This window comes from Typopeltis vanoorti, chromosome 3, assembly GCF_054136105.1.
Source record: "Typopeltis vanoorti isolate ZY-2024b chromosome 3, IOZ_Tvanoo_1.0, whole genome shotgun sequence".
Lineage (NCBI taxonomy): Eukaryota > Metazoa > Arthropoda > Arachnida > Uropygi > Thelyphonidae > Typopeltis > Typopeltis vanoorti.
The window spans coordinates 65,919,430-65,940,549 of NC_143551.1; the positions used below are offsets into that span (position 1 = coordinate 65,919,430).

The window sequence follows — 21,120 nt, forward strand, 5'->3', positions numbered from 1 at the left end:
GATAAGGATGGCTAAATCTAATTATGAGAGGAAGCTAGCTGATGAAGCCAAAAGAAATTCCAGAGTTCTTTTGCTATGTGGCAAGTTATAGGAAGGATGACTTAATGAGTGCTGGTTGTAGGGAGGTAACAGAAGCAAATGAAGTAGTTGAGTTACTGAGTGATTATTTTGCAAGTGTGTGTGTGTGTGTCATCCGGGTGAAGATATTCCATTGCCAGAGTTGACATTGACTGACGGCAGAATGGAGGTAGATGAATTTGAGGTGCTACAGAACCATAATGAGAACAAGCCATGGAATTAGATAGCATATCAGCCCACATATTACTGGAATGTACAAGGGAATTGGTATCTAATTCGGACCAAGCTGTTTAATTTGTGCCTCAGTTCTGGACATTATCTTCATGTATGACTGAGTACACCATTTCATTTTTGTGCTCAGTCATACCACTTGCAACATCAACCTCACCAATTGCATGAATTTCATCTTTCAACTCGCAAATGTCATTCTTCTTACTCTCATCACACTTATGGCATTTGCTCTCAAAACACTTATGACAAATCTGTTCTCCAGTTTCATTCTCCTCCATAAATTTCTCTTTCTACAAATATGTTTCACATATGCTGCAGTGAACAAAATCATGCACATTAAAATCGCCTACCATTGTTTTATGCATCAGTAACATGACACACAATACAACATAAAATCAAACTAAAATAAAAGCTTTAGAGACAAAATTACACACTACCCTTATGATTACACAAACTCATCAGTTTGTTTGTAATTTGTATAATAATGCAAAAAGAATGACTTAATTATTGTTAAAGACTCAAATATAACTTATCTCTTAATGCCAAAAATCACCACAAATTATCACATATGGACTTTTTCAGTTGAAGGTTAATTAGCAGATTTCATGCAGAAATAGCAAGGTATTTTCTTTCCAAAAGCTTGAATTTTTCATCCCGCTTACTGGTAGATTGGAGAACACACACTATTTACATAAACAGTTAGTGAGCACTAGAGTGTGTTGTGTGTGTGTAGATAGTGAACAGTACTACCATCTAAAGAGTCCATAAGAAATCTGAAATATAAGATCTGACAATAATATCTCCAGTAAATGAAATTTGCTGAATCATAACTGCTATTTACAGATATCCAGAACATTTCCATAATTTTCTTGGATATTTTATTATTATTATTATGATGATGATTCAGGCCTCCATGGAGTCAGAAGACTCACCATAGAAAACACCAAGTCTATCATATCACTCCTTGAACCCATTGACCATTCATGCCCTCACCACTCAATCAGTCAATGTATACATGGTTCAACCACCCTCCATGCAAAGAAACCACTCCTTACCCTCTTGCTCAACTTCTTTTCATAACTTCCAGGGATGGTGCCTTGCTCCTTCCTCCCCATTCCACCAAATGAAAGAACTTACTCCCCAGTGTCAACCCTGTAACTATCTACCTCTCAATATTTTAAAAGTATCAATCATATCACCTCTCCTTCTTCTAACTACCAAAGTCTGCAGTCCACATTCCATTCCCTCAATCTGTCTTCATAACTAACATTGTACAGTCCTGATATCATCTTTGTTATCTGCCTCTGCATTCTTTCCACAGTTAATTTATCCTCTTTAAATCCTGGGGACCAAATTTGAGCACAGTAGTCCAGGTGTGGTCAGAATGACAACACTTTTATCTCTGGAGATCAGTGTTCTTCTCAGTATTGCAGCAATCCTCTGGGTTACCTTCACTACCTTTGCAATATGTTCCTTGAGGTTCAGGTTTCTATCAATCACCCCCCAGATCCCTTCCCTCCACAATTTCCTCCAACAGAGTATGCAGCCTCCCATCACTGTATCCCAAACTTCAAAACATCACACGAAGCTGGATTAAACTGACATCCCCATTCATTTGCCCATTTGTCCAGTTTATTCAAATCCTCTTGCAGCGCTACCACATGTTACTATTACTAATAACCCTTCCCTGCTTCACATCATCTGCAAACAACTTAATATCCCCCTGCAATTCTTTCACATTGTCATTGATATAAAGGTTAAATCATACAGGTCCCAGTACTGAGCCCCGTAGGAGCCCATTGGTAACTTTTACCTCCTTGATACTGTTCTTCCCCCCCCCCCCCTACATAACTCTCTGATACCTATCAGACAGCCAATCCTGAATCCTAAACCCATGTGTTGCAACTTAAATATCAGCTTATCATGCAGTACCCTGTCAAATGCCTTTGTCATCATCATACTTGTCAAGGATTTAAGCCTAGAGCAGCCTGTTCTGACCTTAGAAGTCATCATTGAATCTCTTAAGAGGACGTCCTGGTTTTCTTTTTCCTAATGGTTTGTAATTTAAGACTTGTTTTGGTAATCTTTCTGTTTTCATTCTTTCAATGTGTTCCATCCATTTATGTTTATATATTTTAATTTTTTCTATTACTGATTCCTGGTTTAATTCTTTCATAATTTCTTTATTTCTTTTTTGTGTGATTTTACAAAGGCATTTGTAATGCCTTTGTAAAATAAAAAAAATGGCAGAATATACCTTTCCCTCATCAACCTCTCTGTTTCATCTAATTTCCCTCATCACTTTATTATAAAAGGCAATCATATTACTAAAACAAGAGCACCCCTTAACAAATCCATGCTGACTCTCACAAATAACATTACCCTCATCTGCTCAACACTGTATATGATCCGTTCCTAATTTCTTCAAAATCTGAAATACAAACTGGTCTATAGTTTGACACTTTCAGCCTGCTACCACCCTTATGCAATGGCACTATCTTACCCTCCCTCCACTTCTTGGGCGCCCTTTCCAGTGGACACACTTTCATTGAAAAGCCAAGTCAACAGACCTGTCAGTTCTTTAGCATATTCTCTCAAAACCCATGGCAAAATCCCATCCAATAAAGGATGTCAATAAAGCAATGGGATTGCTTTATTGACACCCAAAGTACTTAGTATTTGAAACACACTCTCTTTTTGCATTTCTAAACCTCAAACCTGCCCTTTTCTCTCTGGTATTAAAACCTACTTCTCCAGGATGAAAAACCCAATAAAGTGTTCATTGAACAACTCCACTATGTCCTTTGCATCAGTCACTCTATTCCCATTTTTATCCAACAATGTCATTCTTCCACAATCATTTCTCCTCCTACTAGCCACATTAACAAAAGAATTCCTTAGGGTTTTCTTTGGATCTCAGTGCCAATCTCTTCTCATATTGCATTTTTGCCTTCCTTACCATGCTAGTCACTCTCCTGGCTGCTATATTTTTCATGTATCTGCTCTCCATCCCTCTCCTTATATTTCTTTCATAACCTCTTTTTTACCTGCAGTTCCCATTTGATGTTGTTTCTTACCCACATTACACCAAATTGTGTACTCTTCACTTACACTATTGCTGCTAATAAATATTCCTTTATAAGTTCCCAAGCACCCTTCCATATTCCTCCCCCTTCCAATTCCTTCCTCTATGGAACTGTCCTGAGTTGATATCTAGGACTATTATAATCACCTGCCTTATATTCCACATACATTCCTTTCTCTTTGATACTCCTGTATGTCTGTTCATCTTCCAAGTCAAAACCACATGTTCACTCTCTCTCTCTCTCTCCAACTGGGGAAAGAAATGCCATCTCAGTTATAATCAGATCTTCTGATGCAATTACCAAGTCTATAACTCTTGAACCTCATGTTAATTCTGCTTCATGTCATCTAAGACATCTATATCTCCAGAATTCCAGATATTCCATTCCCTTACTACTACATGCAGTTTCCACTTCACAATTTATACTGCTGTAGTTAAAATATCCCATAACAATCATTCTTTTTTTGCACTCACCAAGCTCAACTGCCTAAACATCTCCTGCTCTTCACCCTCTGTTCTCCCTGGCTTGTAGCAACACCCCACTAAATATCCTGTCCTGCTTACCTCTACCTCACACCTATGCTATCAAAACCATTAGTGACATTGTCTTCCAAGTCCTCCACTCTGAGAGGACATAAGTCATCACTTATTAAAACACTTAAGGAATAGAACAACGTAGTTAAGGATATAAATTAAATTAAACTTTAATAAATATTTTCTGATATTTCGGCCACGTCATTACCCCTCCGTAAATACGGGAGGGGTAACGACTACACAGGCAAGCTGAATGCTCTTCTATTAGATCGGGCCACTTACCTCCCTATCAATTACAATCCCATCAACTCTCAAATTAGAAAACTTCACAGGCTCCTTAAGAGAGTCACTTCTTGGCCTGTAGAAGTTACCAACAGATTAAAGCTGTTTAACTCTATACCCCCCCCCCCCGTATTTACGGACTCCCAAAAATACACAAAGAAAATGTGCCATTACGTCCCATAGTGGATGGCATTGATTCCCCCACATACAAATTAGCTAAACATTTGGCCAAAGAGCTCACACACTATACTGGCAACACACCATCACACATAAAAAACTCAGCCCATTTCAAAGCCAGCATAGAAAACCTTACACTCCAACATATTGACATAATGGTCAGCTTTGATGTGTCCTCTTTATTTACAAATGTCCCACTCAAGGAAACTTTAGAGCTAATCCAAGCTAAATTTTCTCCCGATATCACAGCCTTATTTCAGTTCACAATGAACTCAGGCTATTTCGTTTGGCAGGGAAAATTCTACAAACAAATAGAGGGGATAGCCATGGGTTCACCACTCTCCCCACCCTTGGCCAATTTCTTTATGGAGACCTTTGAAGAAAAAGCCTTAGCCTCTGCCCCACAAAAACCAACCATATGGCTTCGCTACGTTGATGATGTGTTCGCTATTTGGCCACATGGCTCTGAAACACTTCTCTCCTTCTTAACACACTTAAACAACCAACACCCCAGAATCAAATTCACTCTGGAAAAAGAGGAAAACAACAGCCTCCCTTTCCTAGACACACTAGTCACCCGCCAGCCTAATGGATCCTTGGTTTTCTCAGTTTACAGAAAACCCACCCATACAGGCAGATACATTCACCAACAATCCCCCCCCCCTCACAACAATATGGAGTAGTGAAAACACTATACAACAGGGCTAAACTAATCTGTTCAAACGACTTGGCCCTAAACACTGAACTAAATCACATCCTCAACACTTTCTCAGCTAATGGCTACCCCCCCCCCCAAAAAAAAAAAAAAATCCAAAAAATATTAGAACCTACAAACCACAGATCCCCTCCCCCCCACAACAAGGATTACTCTAAATCCATCACCATTCCCTACATCCGAGGCACCTCGGAAAAGATTACCAAAATCTTAAAACAGCATGACCTGACCTCCTGTTACAAATCTTACAGAAAATCGGCATCCCTTATCCGCTCCACTAAAGACCAACCACTTCCCCTAGACTTACCTGGTGTTTACCAGGTCCCTTGCAGTTGTAAACTGTCTTACTTTGGCCAAACAGGCAGGACAGCGAATATCAGAATTTCGGAACACAAGGACTACATCCGTTTTCACAAATACAGTCATTCTGGGCTTGCGGACCATGCTCTGGATACACGCCACAGAATACGGTGGAAGAAAGCCAGTGATACACCGTAGCAAATACAAATTTGAAAGACTCTTTATGGAATCAGCCTCAGCCCTAAGAAATTCTCCAAACCTCAACAAATTTGGTTGTATGCGACTGCCCCAAATTTGGGAGGCTTACATCTGCAGACCTTCAGCCCAACGGCCAAGAACACCTACTTAGCCCACTAGAGGGCACCATCAGGACTGTTAGGAGAACAATAGCTTCATCTCTTCATTCCCAGTTTCTGTGTTGTAGTGCCTACGTGCACGTAACTTTTTTGTAAGTTCCTTTAGAAAATGGCAATGTGACGTTGCCGAAATATCGGAAAATATTTATTAAAGTTTAATTTAATTTATATCCTTAACTATGTTGTTCTATTCCTTAAGTGTTTTAATCATGCATAACCAACGTATAAGCCTGTCTACGAGAATCAAGTCATCACTTATCATAAGCAGTACTCCACCACCACATTTTCCATTCCTTTCCTGTCAAAAAATGCTATATCATGCTACTTCTATTCCTGTCAGTATATCATCTTCTATCCATCATGTCTCTGATATCCCAATAATCTTTGAACAGGCTGATGCTATTAGCGCCACCAATTCATCTTCTTTATTCCAGATACTCCTCACATTAACATAAAGAATCAAGACATTATTACTGTTTCTATACCTATTGTTTTCCCCTCCAGACTCCATTGGATTCAACATTACCCGATGTATTCTTCCTTCTCCCAAGCACCTACTTCCACAAGAGTACAACTCTACTACCATCCACCCTGATAATTCTAGTTTCCCCCTGCATTAACACACTGACTTGTTCAGAGAGCAGTATTCTCTCAAGATGCCTACATTCTTCCTCATTCAAATGCAAGCTGTCTCTCGCATATAGTTCCTTTCTTCCTCAAATGTCCTCCAAGCATCTGCATATTCCAAGCCTCTCTTTCAACACATTCTGGCTATTACGAGGGTGGTCTGAAAAGTTCTCGGCCTAACAATGAAAAAACGAATTTATAATTTCAAAATTATTTTTATTTTTCAACATAATCTTCCTTAAGACTAATACATTTATTCCAGCTATGCTCCAGCACTATTATTCTGTCCCTGTAGTGGTTCTTAGTAAGATCTGCCCCTCTACAGCTGCAGTCACCTCTTGATTTGAAGAAAAATGCTGACCAGTGAGGAAGAGTTTTAGTTTTGGGAAGAAATAGAAGTCAGAGAGAGCCAAATCCGAGGAATAGGGTGGATGTTCCAACAATTCATAGTGCAGATCCCTTAATTTTCCCATTGCCAAAACATCTTTGTGGGCAGGTACATTGTCCTGATGAAAGATGATTTTTTTCTTCTGCCAACCAGGTCTTTTCTCACGAATTTTTTCATCTAGTCTGGTTAAAAGATCGGAATAATATTTTCCAGTTATTGTTTTACCCTTTTCAAGATAATAAATGAAATGCCTTTAGCATCCCAAAACACTGATGCTATGACCTGCTGATGGAACCGATTTTGTCTTCTTTGGCACTGAACAACCGGCTTCTGTCGACTGTTTTGACTGCTATTTGGATTCTGGTGTGTAATGGTGAATCCAAGTCTCATCCATGGTAAAAAAAAATCGATGCACAAAATCAGTTTTATTCTTGTTAGAACGCTCCAAGTACTGTTCAGAGATTTTCATGCGAGTGCTTTTTTAATCTGCTGTGAGCAAGCGTGGCACCCATTCTTGCACAAAGCTTTTTCATATGCAATTCTTCATGCAAAATATATCCTACACGTTCTTTTGAAATGTGTATAGTCTTAGCAATGTCATGCACTTTGACTTGCCTGTCATCCAATACCATATCATGCACTTGATCAACGATTTCTGGTGTTGTTAGGCATCCTTCATGTAGATCATCTTCAAGGCTGGTATGGCCACGTTTAATCTCGGCAGCTCATTTCTTAATTGTCAAAAATGAAGGAGAAGAGTGCCATAAAGTTTTATGAACTTTGAATGAATATCTTTTGGCGTTAAACCTTCTTTTACAAAGAATTTTATAACCTCACGATACTCAATTTTATCTATTTCAAGTGATACATACAACGCTTTTGCTTCAGACAGCTGTATAAAACAAACTACTTGATAGAATGACTTGCAATTTCACCTGGATGCTTATGACAGATGTACCAACTTAGAAAAAAAAATCTTGCCGACAGTGTTGCATCTATGGTCGATGCTGAGAACTTTTCAAACCACCCTCATATACTATTCGTTATTGATACTCTTCTCCATAGCTCTGCATTATCATACCTGGGCAACACACTCACTATCTCTCAGTCTTCTTCCATATAACCTCAAGCACGAAGCTCAGATCTCTTGCCATCCGATTCACACTGCCTCTCAAGTCATTTGTGCCTACCATCACAGTCATGTTATCCATCTTTTCACTTTGCTTAATTATTCTATTCATACTGTCTATAATTCCTCCAAGCAATCACTTCTCTGACATTCTCTCTTGTACACCACAGATCGTCAAGTTTCCATACATCACACTTCTTACCACTCTATTTCTTCCTTGTTCACCTGCATCCCTCACTCTCTCTTTCTCCCTCCTCTGCTTCTTTCTTTGTTTTCCCCATTTACCTGTTGTACTGTCATTTCTCCATCCCTGATTCCAGCACTGTCTCACATTTCTCTCATTCTTTCTCTTTTACTGGTTCTATTCTCTCCCCTTCCATTATTCCCATAACTCTGTCTCTCTCACCCCTACTCGTGATTCTCTATTCTCTTTGCATTTGTTGTTTCCATTCACCTAATCTCATCCCTTCATGCTTCTCAGCTCATTCCTGGCATTCCACTTCTTTCAGTGCATCTATCTTTCTCTGCAATTTACCTGCTCTTGCTCAACATCCATCCTCCCAATTAACACCATCTTTGAAAACTTCATGATGTTTCAAACCTACTACACTCCCCACTTTTATTTTTTGATTCACATTCCCCCTCGTTATACTCACCTTCGATCACACTACTCATCTGTTTTGGTCGGTATTCACCCATTTCTTATGCAACGCTGTAAGATTTTCTTTGCTTAATACTATTCTTTCTTTCTTTAAGTCATAAAATTCATATATTGTGTATTTTGTGGTGTATAGACAAGAATGTAGTGAATTGAGCTCTCCACAGAAAAAATTGCCTGGTATAATAATTATCATCCTTTTTACCATCAAACAACGATGACAAAGAGGATACCATCTTTGTTTGATGTTTGTTTATTTAGAACAAATTCTGAAAGTTAAAAGAGCATAATTAAATTTATTCACTAAAATGTCATTAAGTCCGCGGTTAGCCTAGTGGCTTTGCGCTTCGCAACCATATGCCTGGGGAAGGAGTGTCCTAGGTTCGATTCCTGTTGGTGACGTGAGGAGCTGAAGGATCTTCCTCAGCCATAGCCAAGTTAGCCAGTCTTGGGCGTGGACAGCAGGGTTTTTTCCCCAGTTTATTCTGGGGGTTTTCATCCCGCAAAGCAGGCAAACTGGCTTTGAGAACTTAACACTACAGGCCATAGGATATACCAGGGCATAGGGCTGACCACCTTATCCTGTAAACGGATTGAGGTCCGATGATCAATGGACCCTCGACACCGCAAGGTAAAAGAGGGTATAAAGAAGATGATGATGATGATGAAATGTCATTAAAATTTTAAAAGTGACATTTTGTGACAAAGTGATGAGATGCTTCCTTAGATAACACAAAAAAAAAAAAGATTGACATATTCTTAAAAAGGTTTGTCATAATTGCTGATTTATGGTATTGCAATGTGCTTCATTTTCAAGAGAAATATTTTGGTACTATCATTATATACTTTTTTTTTTGTTTTGTTCCCTGTATGATGTATTTTTCATTTGTAATCTTATACATAAATTTGTAATTTGTAACCCAAAATTAGATGAATAAATGTCAACTGTTATTAAATTTACATTTGTTATTCTAATTTTTTAAATGTCCTAAATATAGTGATGTATTTTTAATTATGAATATTATTATATATAATATTCATAATAATTCATGTTCATAATAATAAGCCTGTGTAGCTCAGTGGATGTGGCGTTTACACACCATGACATTTGACTGCACGAAGGAAGACTTCTTGGGTTCAATTCTAGTCGGTGACTAGAAGAAATTTTTCTAAGCCTTTTTTTCGATTGGTTCCCGAGTTAGTCGATCTCTGGCATGGACAAGCTGGTTTTTTCTCCTGGAAACTCGAGTTTTTCGTCCTGTAAACTCAAGAAAATCGACCGTAGAACCGACATTATTTCAGACATTAAACACAAGTGTTAGGGACCACAAGATGGCGGCACTTGTTGAGCCGTCTCTCTCTCTTCACTGCATGCCGCTTAATTAGTGATAGCCTTGGGCCATCTATCTTTGATTGGGTACCAGTGGAGATTGAACTGCCCACTCAGTCTCCAAAAGTTAGATAGGGCTAAACGGCCTTGCCTATTCCCTATATACGGGAATAAAAAGCCGTTAGCTAATTTTTTTTTTTTTTTGTATATGATACTCATTCTTCTTTTTTTGATATGTGTACATTATACTACTATTCATTTGAATTTTTTTCTTAAAATTTTTTTATTTTATAATTTAGTGTCGGCAAAGCAAACAGCAACTTGAAGAACTTTTAAGTCAGAGGGCAGCACAATTCAGAGCTGTGCAGAAGAGATTACTTACAAAATTAAAAGATAAAACACCTACACCATTAAATAATCTTGATACTCTTTTGGAAGCCACCCATCGACAGGTAAAGCACATTTATAAATATATATATATAATATTGTGTCAGTAAACATAATATTATTAATTATTATTAGTAGCAGTTTTATTCAAGTAGTATTATTTGTTCATGGGTTGTTTAAAAGAACAAATAATACAAATAATACTACTTGTGTGAAAATTACGATACATATTCATCATCATTAATTTTCTGATATTTACCCTCAAGTAGTGTTCAGGTTACTATGACAGCACTACATGATTAAGTTTACATTATTATTAATCTTCTATCAACAATTTTCTTCTGAATCAGGCTATTACTAGTGAGCACACCGATATTGTAATATCTAACATTTCTTGTGTTTAAGGCACTTCTGATTGAATCAATCCAACTAGACCTTAGTTTTCCTCTGGGCCCCTTTCCTGTCATCTTGGCATCAAGGTTTGCCCCTGTTTTGCTAACCTTTCCTCACCCATTCTATTTAAGTGGCCATACCACCTTAGGTTTGTTCTACTGAAACATTCTTGAATGCTAATAATGTCAATTCCTTTCTAATATCTTCATTTTTAATATGATTCTGCCATTGATGTCATTTGCTCATTCCCCTAATTTTTATGGGAACTCTCATATCTGTTGTCTATAGTCTTGGTTCAAGTGCTTTATTTCTAACCCAGCTCTCAGATCCATAACTTAAAACTGGTTTGAACACTGTCTTGTATACTGCTCGTTTGATGTTTTTGCTAATTTCTGTCTTATTCCATATAAATTTATTCAGCTGGCTACCCACCATATCAGCTTTGCTTATTCTGTTGTCTATTTCCAGATTAAACCTGCCATCTTTATTAAAAACTGCGGAAATATTTTGCTTGTAATCTTATACATAAATTTATAATTTGTAACACCTAAAATTAGATGAATAAATGTCCCCTATTATTAAATTTACATTTGTTATTCTAATTTTTTAAATGTCCTAAACATAGTGATGTATTTTTAATTATGGATATTATTGTGTATAATACTCATTCTTCTTTCTTTGTATTATACTACAAGAAAACCTTGCATAATGCAATTCATTAATCCATCAATTAATGTGCACTAAGCAAAATTACATTAATTAAGCAAACAATAGGAATAATTATAACTCATCCATCAGTTAGCATAAATTTAGAAAAAAAAATTACAGTGTAAACTATATTAGAGGATAAAATCATCAAAGTTAATAAAAATCAATTGCTTGAATTTTTATTTAATGTCTAAACATTTGATTGAGCTACTTTTTACAAGAAAATTCAGTAAAGATGTCTGAATCATGCTCAACTTTTTCCTCTTCTCATGCAATCTGCAATAGTTGGCGATCACTTTATCAAGATTTTGGCAGACTTCAAAGCTTTGTCCATATCAGAATCAGCATCAAACAAAATTTCCTTAGCATTCTCAATGTGATTGAAAACTAGCTCAAGTTCTTTTGCAGTTATCTTCTTAGTCTTAACATTCTTTCTTGTTTGCACTCCTTATCTTCTTCTTCATATGCATGCTGTTCTTCTAGTTGAAGGAGATCATTCTTGCTTAACTGCTCTGAATGGAAATTGAGCAAGTTTCTTACACATCTTCATTATCCAGTTCATTAAATCCAAGTTCTTCTCCAATTGTAGTGGTTTCTTCAATAATGAACTAACTAATAGACTTGAGTTTAAAGCCTATGCATTGCCTCCTAATAAAATTATAAAAATAAAAATAAAAGACAAACTTTAGTTACTTTGTATCCTGGTTAAGATACTTCAGTTTTAGCTAGGAAAGTTTTTATTGGTATACACTTCCAAAAGAAACCAATTTCTTGACGTTGAATATTTGCTGATCATCATAATCATCCGCCTGAATTATCCTTTGCAATTCTTCAGGAAACTTGGCTGCAGAATCTTTATCAGCACTAGCAGATTCCCCAGTTATTCTTACATTATGCAGTCCAGTTCGATTTTTAAAATAGTCAAACTATCCTAAACTCAAAATAAAGCTTTCACATTCCTCTTGAAATTTAGTCTCTTTCAATTAGGTAAAAATATTGAGAGCTTTTGCCTGAATTGTCCCTGTACTAAGAAGTATTATTTTTTGGTTATAATCCTCAACCCAGAGTGATAGAAGACACTCCGTCTCAATAATTAAATGGCTTCTATTTCAGGTGATCTGCATGCTTAAAGAACAATTGGCAACTTTCCTTGTTCTTTGTATTCTTTGCTCTTATTTAATATAGTCCAAACTGTATTGTATTACTAGCACCACTTGTCTCTTAATAACTTCCAGCTTTCTGTTTGCTGCAGATTAGCAACAAAAAATTTCACGTAACATAAAATTTTGCACAACATTAAAAAATCGCATTAACTGATTAATCACTCGCTTAAAGTGGGAAATAGTATCATTTCATTCAATCATGCTAACTGATTATCACACATATCGAATGCGCTTTAAGCGAGGTTTTCCTGTACTATTCTTTTGAATTTTTTTATCGAAAATTTTTATTTTATAATTTAGTGTGTCACCATTCAGAATGCAGTTGATGTGTTTATTATTTCTGCCAGTTTTCATAGTTTTGGTCTTTTTATTGCTGATTTTCATGCCAAATTGTTGCAGCTTTTATTCAATTTAGAAAATCCTGGAGACTTGTGCTAGATCTGTTTAGGAGTACATCATCTGCATAAAGCAGAGAGTAAGTTTGACATCTCCAATTTTAATATCAGTCTAATGCCACTTTCTTTCATAATGTGATCCATATAGATGATGAATAAGTCTGGAGATAATGTGCATCTATTTCTGACCCTTGATTTTACATCAAACTATCTTTCTGGATTTTCTTCAGTTCTTACTGCTGACTGACAGCTTACATATTGACTATATATGGCTCTGTATAATGTTCCATTCACTCCATATATAGTTCGCCCACCGATTAGAGATCCCTCGACACTTCTAAGCATGTCAGAAAAAGGAGAATCGATTTTGATAATAGGGTAATCAATCTGTCTTCTGGGATGAGTTTGCTTATTATTACAGGTTGGAAAATTTAGCTTTTCTTTTACGAAGATTGCTGTTTTTAAAGTGTAACTATTTTGCTTGTATAACAATTGGAAAAATGTACGTAGAGTATTAACAAAATTAAAAAAGGTATAGCATAAAACCAAAATTTGGCTAACTTTATTTTTAAGAAAGTTTTCTATAAAATAAAAATAATTATACAAAAAAACAGAAATTTTTTCAAATGAACTTAGATATTCTAAACTTACAGTTGAGAGAACTGAGACACTTTAATGTCCTAAACCGATTAATTATTTATGACTTGTTGTGACTCTTTTAACAAACCCATGCAAAAAAAAATGTTGGAAGAAAATATCATTATCAAATCCTTTTAATCTTCAGAGTCATCTGAATCGGTGTCCGAATCGCCATCACTTTCACTTAAACTGATCACCAAAGGTTCACATAATTCTTTGATAATTCCGTCTCTGTCCCAATACATATTTTCCCCAGCTACGTTGTGATGGTGAATGAAACTTTTCATTTCTGCCCAAGCATACTCAATAACATTAATATCGCAATGATATGGTGGTAGCCTCAAAGCTAAAATTCCATGCTCTTTGAGCATCGTGTCGAATTTAAATAGCTTTAGTTGTGGGCGAGTTTCTTTTGACCAAATTAAGCAATTCAATTTTTCACATATCTGGGGAATGAGAAATGTTATTTGCAGAGAGCCAATCTATAAGAACTTGCTTCTTATTAGACCAATTTGGAACTTTGTTTAATCGAATAGAGTGATATGAAGCGTTATCATTTATAACAACAGCATTTTTAGGAAGGTTTGCAATCAGTTTTTCTTCTGCCCACTTTTCGAAGATCGTAGAATTCATTTGTCCATGGTAATCTCCAGTAGTTGAATTGGCTTTGTATAGTAAGTTTGAATTTGGTAAAAAACCCATTTCTCCACCCGCACACAAAATTATTATGCGCTGCGAGGCATTTCCAGTTTGTAGCACTCCACATTCTTCTTTAGACTGCCAACATTTTCCATAAGTTAAATTACTATCAATCCAGGTTTCATCTAGATACACAATCGGTCTTTTCTCCTCCCTGAAACGTCTTATTGCTCTGAAATTCTGTGTTCTAAATAAAACAATGTCACTTTGCTCCATGATAAGTTTCCTTTTATTCTGGGACTTTTTAAAACAAAATCCGATTTCATGAAGTATTTTCCTTAAAGTTTCTCTTTTCCAAGGAAAATTAATTTTTTCTTTAAGCACAGGAATCAATTTCGGAACAGTTAGCACTCTTTTCTCAACCACGTAAAATTCGCGAATAGTTCTTATAACGTCTACATCAAAATCATTCAAAGCTATGGTTTCGATGGTTTTCTTTCTCTGGTGCTTTTTTTTTTTTTTAAGGAGATTTAAATTTTGGCTTACCTTCATCTTTTGATTCCCTACGAATTCTTTTAACAGTTGACCCCGATACACCCGCAATTGCACTTGTGCATTTTATGACTTGAGAAAGGGGAACAAAGAGACGGCCTTCTGATGATTCTTTTTCGCAGAATGTCAGCACATTATTCAATATTCTTTTGCAAGAGCTACTGAAACGTTTAACAACAGAACTTGTTGACTGTACTGGATCCATCATACAAATTAATACTAAAAAAAAATGCAAAAAAGTGACAACAAAAATCAAGCTAGTACTACTACAGTGACAGACAAGAAAGCATGTGATTTTGCATGTTGGCGATCAATTTGTACATCCTTCATTTTTTTCTCCCCTTCAGCATGAATCGACTATTCTTGGCAAAATGCCAAGGAGAGACCTACAAACGGTGGGCGAACTATAATTGTATTGATTTGAAAAACTTTTATCTGGGCACCATGTCATATGCCTTTTTCAGATTTACAAAACTGAAGTATACAGATCCTTGTTATATTCCCACAATTTCTCAACTATTTGTCTTAACATCTATTTGACCTGAACCCAGCTTGTTCTTCTCCAAGTTTCTCTTTCACAATCTTTCTCAATCTCTTTTCAAGTATGCTTGCATAAATCTTAATTGGAACACTTAGTAGAGAAATTCTTCTGTAATTCTCACATTCAGTTTTATTTTCTTTTTTATAGATGGATACTATGACAGCTCTGCTCCAATCATCTGGAATTCGACCTTCTGACCAGGCCCTCTGAATTATTCAATGTAGCCACCCCAAAACTTTTATATCTTCATGCTTAAGCATTTCTGGTCGAATATCATCTACTCCACCTGCCTTTCCATATTTCAAGTGTTTGATGGCTTTTTCTAACTCAGGTATTGATTTGTATAATGTATAATTTTCTAGTATGGTTCTGTCACTGCTTGGTTCATTTTGAAGTCTTTCAAAGAGTAGTTACTCCAGATATCTGAGATAATCCTTATGTTCAGTTTTCATGTCACCATTTTCATCTTTGATTCCTTTTACAGTACTCCTTCCTCTATTTCCAAGCTTTTTCAGTCTCCAGAACATTTTGCCACCTTTCTGATATTTATTTTCCATATTCTTATCAGTCTTCCCAAAACTTTTGTTTAGCTGCTTTTACACACAGCTTAGCTCTCTTACATTTTTCTCTGTCTTCTTTTATGGCGTCTGCTGACTGATTGCTTGGAACTTTTGTATGCTTTCTTCTTTTCTTTAACTTCTTGTGTCCAGCATGGTGTTCATATTTTTCTATCCTTGCAGACAGGTGCACCACATATCTCCCTAGCTGGATCAATCAATGTATTTTTCAGAGTTTGCCACCAAGACTCTAAGGTTTCGTTCTGTTTTCAATTTGTTTCATTTTTTTCTTCAATAATGTGTGTATAGCTAAGTCTACAATGTACATCTAAAAGCTGCTCAACTTTAATTCCTTTTAAAACTTTCTTACATACTGTTCTTTTCTGTGTGACATCCATTTTTATCATGCTTAGTACTAAATAATGGTTGCTTCTAGTTTCAAATCCTCTGGACACTCTTGTGTCCTGAACCAACATGATGATATCACTATCAACAACGACATAGTCAATGAGGCTTTTCCTATTTTTTGTGTCTTCTCTCCATGTGAACTTGTGTACATTTTCATGTTGAAACATGGTGTAGTAATGTTTGTGCCCTGAGGAGAAGTCAAGTAAATACTTACCATTATTATTAGCTTTGCCCTTTTAGAAAAAGGGCCAGAGTGTAGAAAAAAGAAAATTGAGATGGAAAATGTTTATTCCATCTTCATATTTGATAAAAAAAAATACTTCTGTTTGGGAGAAGTATTTTTTGTCATTCATTATAGTGTAAAAGCTTCTGCCATTCTGATGGTCTTTTTTTAAAAGGTTATTGACTTTTGTTGGAGAATGAATATCATTGAAATGTCATAAAAACAACTTAATAGTAGAAGCAAGTTTATAATAGATAACTAGAATTTTGAAAATATAAAATATGAAAAAAAGCTTAGCTGAAGGCTAAAAATTATGTGCCGCATAATTGCAAATCCTTATTTGTAGTCACTCATGCAGAAGATAAAGCAAAGACCAAAGTCATGCTGGCTTTGGGTTTAGTTATGCATATAAATATTTGTTTTACAGCTTGTGTAAATAAGGAATTTTTATTCAGCTAACAATTGTTAGTTAAATATGACTTGATGTTTGCAGGTGTGATTTGGCAAATACCCAAGATGCACAAATAAAAGATCATGGGGAAAATAAGGCTAGGTTCCTATGCTTTGACTTGTTTTAAACTGCACCAAGTGAAAAATTCCATAAGTTTTCACCTTTCTACATAAATATAAGCATATAACCATAAATATGCATTCATTCTAAGGAGAGTGAAGTTGTGTTTAAGTTGCGCGAAGAAATAAAGGATGTTTTATTAAATAGGGAGCATAGAAAATTGGCATCCCTTATCCGCTCCACTAAAGACCAACCACTTCCCCTAGACCTACCTGGTGTATACCAGGTCCCTTGCAGCTGTAAACTGTCCTACTTTGGCCAAACAGGCAGGACAGCAAATATCAGAATCTCAGAACACAAGGATTACATCCGATTTCACAAGTACAGCCACTCTGGGCTTGCAGACCATGCTCTGGATACTCGCCACAGAATAAGATGGAAGAAAGCCACAGTAATACACTGCAGCAAGTTCAAATATGAAAGACTATTCATGGAATCAGCTTCAGCCCTTAGGAACCTGCCAAACCTCAACAAATTTGGATGCATGAGACGGCCCCAAATTTGGGAAACATTTATCAGAAGAACTTCAGCCCAAAGGCCTTCAGAGAACTTCAGCCCAATATAGCCCACCATGGGGCACCATCAGGACTTTAGGAAAACGTTAGCTTCCTAGCTTCGGTTCTCATTTGCTGTTATGTAGTACTTGTGTGCACTCGTCTTTGTAATAAGTTCCCAAGAAGATGGCAACATGACGTTTGCCGAAATATCGGAAAGTATATATTAAAGTTTATTTAATTTATATTTGTAGTGTACGCTGTCAATTCCTTAATTATTAGTTATCATGTATAACCAGCGTATAAGCCTCTCAACAAGAAGAAGCATAAGCATTAAGGGGGGGGAAATGGAAAAATCTTTTCATGTTGATTTATTTTCTGCATATAACACTTAATATAAAAGAATTAAAATTTATTATCAAGATGGAAACATGTTAAGTGAGAAGATGTAGTTTTCTTTCAAGAAATGGAGGTTTTATTTTGTTGGGATTTCTTCTGAAGTCTTTATAAATTTCTCTGTAGGATTCCTTAGCAGCCTGATTGGGTCTTTTTTTGGTAATTAAAATTACCAAAAAAGATAAACAAAAATCACAGAATGGCATACATGAGGTTAAAACTTAGAGCTTAAAAGAAAGGGTTAAAACTCAGAGTTGCAGATATAGCATAGACTGAGTGCTAGACCATGGACATGCCTCCATTTCACAATCAGAAAAGTGACATTTGTTTTTTTGGAAAAACCTAGGTTCATATCCTATCTAGAAATTGAGGAACATTTATAAGGGCTTTTTAATTGAAGGTGAGTGTCCATGTCCATATTGAGGTGACAAATGTTTTTTTCTTTCAGACACTTGTCCCTTGTGTGCATGTGCACACACAAAAAACAGACAAACTAGCTGTAGACCAGATGAGGATATGATACACTTGCTTCATAAAATTCACTATAGCAAACATGATTATAGTATTAATTCACTGTACAAAACTTTTGAAAAAGGTTTGACAAAGCTCCATAAGTACAATACTCTGCTAAACAAAATTCACTATAATTGACTGTTCCTGTGAGTGCTATAGTATGAGTTGATTGAAATACCCACCTCCACCAGTCATTGAACAGTTACATACTATACTATGTAACTGCTGACAGGCTTGAATTATAGCGAAATATTTCCTCTCCTTTTTTTTTGCTAGTCCCCACTTTGTAAAACACACACAGACACACACATACATCACATAGAGAAAATGATATAAACATAAAACATATTACTTCAAAAGTTATTATTTTAATAACTTTTGAAGTAATTCAGACAAATGAGATTTGTGCAATTAAAAATAAGTAGTATTATGTTATTCTTTTTTTTTTTCTTCTGATCTTTAATGATCTTTTAAGTTATTAGGTGAAAATTGAAATGACATTGATATAATATATCTATATATGTTAGAGTTGTATTTTGGCATTTTTTATACAGATCCTGTCTCTTGCTGAATCAGTGGAAGAAAATTTACATTTATTAGAAAATACTAGCTGCTCTCTTAGTTGTGCAACTAGACTTATAAATTTGCTTTTGAAATTGTCAACTGATATGAAAGATGATGAATTTGCTGTTTTGAGAGCAACACTGTCACCTCACACAGAGGTAGAATTTGGACAGGTAGGACCAATATATTATTATAATATGATTATTGTTTTTCTACTACCAGCACATATTCCTCACATAAAAAAGATACTGGGGTCATATTAGTAGGATAAATAATTCTATTTTTTTATTTTTTTATGAGGAATAATAACACCTTTTCCTAATCAAAAATTGATCCACTTAGAAAGCATGCATTAAGTGAATGCAGGTATAAGCAGCTTTATACCTCCATCTTTCATTTTCATCCAAATGTATTTTGGTCTAAGACATAGATGCCACCATCACCAGTATATCACATTAAGCATTAATACCATCATTATTTCCTATTTTAGCCAACCTATAATGTAATAGTATATGGTGCATTGTGCTATTTTAGTGTTATGATGAACCTCAGTTATTCAGCCTTCAAATATAACTAATCCTCGATTGCTTTCCCATGATAAATAAGTTAGGCTTCTTAAATCTTTAAATGCTATTTAAAATCACAGTTTATTATTCCATCTAATTTCAAGTTAGTCTTCTTATCTGCCGTGTGTAATCCTAAACCAAACTTAATTCATTACTGAATGCAGAATGTACTGTCAAGAGCCTTGCTTATGAGGTCTGTTGTACTATAGTAAGACAGAAGGGTTATCAGTTGCCAACTAGAAGACTGTCAAGATTATACATGACACCATGAGTCTGTCAAATCAGGTTTGTCTCTCTTTCTCAACATGCAATTTCTCCCACTCCAGTTCATTGAAACAGAACTAAAGTCCTATATAAAAGCCATTTGAAACTATTATAACTATTTCTAAACTGTTAGACTTTACAAAGAAAGCTGTGCAGTTCTGTTACATAAACTGAACCTAATATATCTGTTTCTATATATATATTAGGTTCAGTTTTATATCTACATGTCTTTTTATATCTATGTGATGTGTAAATAGCAGAGTGCCTTATTTTTATCACACCCCAGTAGTGGTAGTTTTAACTGAGATCTGTGTTAAACTTCCTGTCTAACTATAGTACATTATAGATGATTATTTTATATGTACTTATAACCATTTCTGCATGCTGAGGATGTCCAAGAAACTTGAATGAAAATTTTGCTTTTAAATTTTAACACAGTTTGATTTCAAAACATTTATCATATTATCAGCATTTTGTGAATATTCCATTTATAAAATATCATTTTTCCCCCCTCCTCCAGTTTATTGCATTTATCATCTTAGTAAAATGTTCATCCCTCATGTTTTTATTAAATTGATTCATGCTCAAAAAAAGACCAAACTTTTGCTATAAAGACTTTATTGCTCATTTTACATTTTAAGCACTGTACCCTTCAAAATAGTCCCCTCTACTGTTCCCAATGTTTCTTCCATCGTTGGAATGCTTCCTGGAATGCACTTTCTGTGATGGTGCACAGTTCTCTTATCGCATTTTCCTGAATCTCCTCTGTGGTTTGAGAACAACATCTTTTCAAAATGGTTTTAAGTTTGGGAAACAAGAAAAAGTCTGCTGGAGCTAAGTCCGGAGAATAAGGTGGATGAGGCACAATGGATGTCTGACGCATTGTCGTGGTGCAATGAATTGTGGGAAAACCACAATTCAGGCCTCTTCCTGCACACAGCATCCATCAAACATGCTAAAACTCCCTGGTACAACTCTTTGTTTACCATCTGACCATGTGATACAAATTCATAATGGACAGTGCCTTTCTAATCAAAAAAATATAACCAACATCACCTTGATCTTTGACTGACTCATCCATCAGCACTTAAACCACTCATAGTACTGCATTCATCTCATACACTCCCCATATGCTTGACTAAGCAATTGAAATGTCTCTGTAAAATTTTTACCAAGTTTGCAGCAAAATTTCACACACACATTGTTCTTCAACTCTTTCATTGTCACTTTGTCATTAATCCGACAAACAGCTTTTGC

General features: G+C 35.7%; 1 protein-coding gene across 4 annotated transcripts in view; it reads left to right on the forward strand.

Annotated features, from left to right (window-relative positions):
• Positions 1–21,120, forward strand: part of BBS9 (Bardet-Biedl syndrome 9) — a 347,462-nt gene that overhangs the window by 272,144 nt on the left and 54,198 nt on the right. For all 4 annotated transcript variants that reach the window (XM_090415673.1, XM_090415671.1, XM_090415675.1 and 1 more), the window contains 2 exons: positions 10,190–10,342; positions 19,024–19,206. In XM_090415673.1, the coding sequence (XP_090271799.1) occupies positions 10,190–10,342; positions 19,024–19,206 (336 nt within the window). The remainder of the gene's footprint in view (positions 1–10,189; positions 10,343–19,023; positions 19,207–21,120) is intronic.